The sequence below is a fragment of the Austrofundulus limnaeus genome, unplaced genomic scaffold (assembly GCF_001266775.1).
Source record: "Austrofundulus limnaeus strain Quisiro unplaced genomic scaffold, Austrofundulus_limnaeus-1.0 Scaffold117, whole genome shotgun sequence".
Classification (NCBI taxonomy): Eukaryota; Metazoa; Chordata; class Actinopteri; order Cyprinodontiformes; family Rivulidae; genus Austrofundulus; species Austrofundulus limnaeus.
In genome coordinates, this window is record NW_013952519.1 from 1,419,838 (window position 1) to 1,424,395 (window position 4,558).

Genomic DNA, 4,558 nt, shown 5'->3' on the forward strand with positions numbered 1-4,558 from the left:
GATAAGACATAAGATAAGATAAGACATAAGATAAGATAAGACATAAGATAAGATAAGACATAAGATAAGATAAGACATAAGATAAGATGCAATGAGATAAGACATAAGATAAGATGTGATAAGACATAAGATAATATGTGATAAGATAAGACAAAAGATAAGATAAGACATAAGACAAAAGATAAGATAAGACATAAGATAAGATGCGATAAGATAAGACATAAGATAAGATGCGATAAGATAAGACATAAGATAAGATGCGATAAGATAAGACATAAGATAAGATGCAATAAGATAAGACATAAGATAAGATGCAATAAGATAAGACATAAGATAAGATAAGACATAAGATAAGATGCAATAAGATAAGACATAAGATAAGATAAGATAAGACATAATATAAGATAAGACATAAGATAAGATGTGATGAGATAAGACATAAGATAAGACGTGATAAGATAAGACATAAGATAAGATGCGATAAGATAAGACATAAGATATGAGGCGATAAGATAAGACATAAGATAAGATGCGATAAGATAAGACATAAGATATGAGGCGATAAGATAAGACATAAGATAAGATGCGATAAGATAAGATAAGACATAAGATAAGATAAGATAAGATAAGATAAGATAAGATAAGATAAGATAAGATAAGATACAATAATCTTTATTGTCATTGCACAGTCCTGCTTCGTAGTGCAACGAAATTGTGGTGTCGTCCCACTGCGGTGCCCATACTAGAATACAAAGCAAAGAAGATAATATAAATACGATAAAAGGTTAAAGTGACTGACACGTTAAAGAGAAAAATGAAAGAAATAAAAATAAATTCAATGATAATAATACAAAGTTCTACAGTTCTCAAAGTCATGACGACGAGACTGTTGTTATGAAGATGGTAAAAACAGAAGTTGGCAAGCCAGTGACCGGAAGTCTCACACAAAGAAAAAGAAATCGACTGTTCATTTCTCCGTGAAAAACAAGGCGGGGAAAACGGAATTTCACCCCCCTTTCTATACCAAAAGTGTCTTAATTAATTCTAAATTTAATTTTTGCATGATTTTCTAGCAGGACTGTGAAGGGAAAAGTTGTGGGGATAAAATAAAGGTTTAGTTTGAAACCAGATGATTCTCCTTATTGATGATTATTTTTATATTGATGTTAAATATTTTTGGATTTGCATATTTCTGCGGTGTGGAGTCATGGGGGAATGAACACGCCTGAACCACTCCTAAATATGCCTGAATGTAAAAGGCCTTCATACAGTACCACTCCTCTTCACACCCTCCTCTTCCTCTTTCACCTCCTTTAATCTTTGTATTTAATCAAACCAGATGAGGCTGAATGATGATACACAGCACAGGGACAGCTGTTTAATCAGACTGTATTAAAGAGATTTTTGAGAAGGGTTTGTGTAAAGTTGCAAAACTTGTGAAGGCCTGAATCTAAAAATTAGAATTATTTGATGTGTGTATTAAGATAAAAAATCAATTGCAATCATATTTTGTTCTTATAAACAAAGAATATCGTGACAGAAAAAGCAGGCGTTTGAAGCTAAATGTTATTTTGTCGGTGTCTAATTCGTTATGAAATTAAAGTAAATCTGCAGAGACACCGATCAGCCGAACGTTTGCTGGAGCAGCAGACGGTTTGACCCAGAGATGAATGTTTAACAGCATCGACTCAGCGGGGTCTGAACGTCGCACAACTCCAACAAACAGAAACACGTCTGCTTTAACAACTCCTGCAACATTTTACGCATCGACTTTGGCGCGAAAAACAAGCTTTGTTCGAACGAGAGTGGTGAAAAACAGTCAGCGCCATTATCAGCGTACACGAACATCACATATTTGAATTTACGTGCTGAAAGTGTCGCCAGCAGATGCGATGTAATAATAAAGACATACGGCCGGTTGAGGAGCCTCAGAGAGGAGCCGGCCGTAAAATCTGCTCCCTGACAGGAAGTGACAAATAAAAACTACAAACTGTCTCCAAGTAGCGGTGAGCTAACACAGCGTCTGTTAAAAGCTGGACTCGCTCACTGTACATTTTTTCGTCTGTTCTCCAGTTGATATAAATTATCAGACTGGCAGCGAAGCACTTCTGAAGAATGACAGACGTGCCTCCGCTGAAAGACGAAGACGGCTGCAGAGAATCATTTTAGAGATATTCTCTGGCAAGACTCTCTTTCACCTGATCTTTAAAAGCAACATATAAAAAAGGTATCATAAATATGTGACAGATAGCAGTCTGGGTGTAAAGGTACTACAATAATTGTGTTCCTACATTTTAAAAAAATTGCTGAACTTGTTCCCTGCACCATGCATTTTGTTAGCTATGAAAACAGCCGAAGTGACTGCAAACAGGTCGACAATATTGATATCCATGGAAAATCTGTATGTGATGGAGAGATCTGACAGTTTTAATATATGTATTTACACTTTATGTGTTCCACAGCTATTCTTGATCTCCTGTTTGTTCCTTCTTTCCTCCTAAATACCTGCTCTGAAATTCTGAAATTGTCTGATTCCACCGCATTTGTTTACCGACACAGATGACAGTCGGCCTGATGTAGATCAATCACGTGACTCCAGCTTCTGTGAGCTTATCTCAACGTGTTCAGGCGAATGTTTTGTTTATATTGAGCGCTGACCTGCATTTTAGATCTGAAAAATGACTGAAGTAAACTCTTTCAAGCTGCACCTGTTTTCATGCTTCTTCGAGTTTCTTTAATGAAGAGGAATAACCAACATTTGGTAAAAAGATAGGTCAAAGGAATCTGAAAGAAATCATGAAACTAGAAAATTAGCATTTTTGCGTGAATGCTTAATGCTGAAAAGTTTTAGGTAAAGAGCTAAAAAAGCTGAGACTAGCCTAAATATAGCTATAAAACAAGTAGCTGAAATTAGAACAAAGAAACAGAATGAGCATATGTCTAATGAAGCTGTAAGCAGCTGAAATTTACCACAAAAGTTGAATTTATCTGAAGGAAGCTCAATGAGTTAAAAAAAAAAAGCTAAAAGCACAAAAACAGCTTAAAAGCGCAAAAAGAAGCTGGAAGAAGCACAAAAAAGTTTAAATTAGCAGAAGAATAGTAGAAAAGGTCAGAATCATGCAGAGCCTGCAACTGAAAATAAGGATGGAGGACCTCACTTTAGTTTATTAGTTTGTCGCGCTAGCACTGAGCTAATACATGTAAGGCTATATAGCGTCGGTGCTAGAGCGAAGGCTAACAGGCTAAGCTGAGGTTCTTCTTCCATGAAGCAGCTCTGTTGTCCTCCATCCATATTTTCAGTTCCAGGCTGAGTCATTTCTACCTTCTCCTCTCTGTCAACGCTCTCTGGTTTCATTTAAAAGAGTCGATCATCAGATATTGTCCAAGATTAACCTTCAGGGTGGATATAGCTCGCTAGCAGCCTCGCACCGAGGACCTATCCATGTCATCATTTACCCAGAATGCTTTGTTTGTAAATAAAATGGCCCCGTCCGTGTAATATATTTTAAACTTTTAGCTTAAAAATTATAAAAACTAAACAGCCTACAGTATTTTTACAGTCTTTATTTTATAGTTAAAATATGTTTATCAAATAAAGTCTAATGTTACAACTAATCGGGGATCCCTTTAAAATAGTTCAGACGAACTGCAGTTTAGCTCGCCCAGCTGCCCACAGCTTCAAACCATGATGCTCTGGTATGAAAACAGCTGTCCCCTCTCGTGACGTAGCAGCGACGTGCCTCAACCGGCCCGTCATCCTGCGGGGGGCATTTAATTTTTAAAGGTCCGATTCGGACAGCTGGGTATGTTCATACTGCCCGGGCGTGTGTTTGTAGCACACAGGCTGCCTTTAACTAAACCCACTCAGTCAGGATGAGAGAATAAATATCTCCAATTCAATTCACCTTTAATTCAACAGGAACAGTTTTACTGAAGAGCAGAGGGTCTGGAAGAATCATGGGGGCTTTTATAGCCAAGATGCTGCTTCCGACTGTCAGCAGCCTGGTGTTCCTGCCCACAGCCAGCGTGGCCGCCAAGAGGGGCTTCCACATGGAGGCCATGGTCTACTTCTTCACCATGTTCTTCACCGCGGTGAGAAAATGTTTGCTTCACGTCTCCTTACAGAGACCGGACGGTTGTTTCTGCAGTCCATCCTGGTGAAATGAGCCAGATGTGTCTGTGTTCCTGCAGATCTTCCATGCATGTGACGGTCCGGGCCTGTCCATACTGTGCTTCATGAGGTATGACGTTCTGGAGTACTTCACTGTTTATGGGACGGCGCTGTCAATGTGGGTCACACTGATAGGTAAGACTTCAGGAAATCAGTGACTTGTGGTGCTTTGATTAATCTTTCTGCAAAACTGGAACTTGTCTGTTTGATTCTGTTGATATATTTATTTTAAAATTGTATTTTTCTGACGTACAAGAAGACCAAAAACAAGCAGGCAGCTCGCCCTGCTGCAGTTGTTGCTAACATATGTTTTGTCTTTGAGTTCTGAACACATGTGCTCAGAAACATTTGCCACACACACACACACACACACACACACACACACAC

General features: G+C 38.4%; 1 protein-coding gene and 1 long non-coding RNA gene across 2 annotated transcripts in view; one reads left to right on the top strand and one right to left on the bottom strand.

Annotated features, from left to right (window-relative positions):
* LOC106521885 (uncharacterized) overlaps nt 1-4,558 on the bottom strand; it is a 20,004-nt gene that overhangs the window by 2,658 nt on the left and 12,788 nt on the right. The window lies entirely within an intron of this gene.
* Nucleotides 3,589-4,558, top strand: part of mymk (myomaker, myoblast fusion factor) — a 7,671-nt gene continuing 6,701 nt past the window's right edge. The window contains exons 1-2 of the mRNA XM_014014641.1: nt 3,589-4,092; nt 4,192-4,306. Of these exons, the coding sequence (XP_013870095.1) occupies nt 3,958-4,092; nt 4,192-4,306 (250 nt within the window). The 5' untranslated portion in view covers nt 3,589-3,957. The remainder of the gene's footprint in view (nt 4,093-4,191; nt 4,307-4,558) is intronic.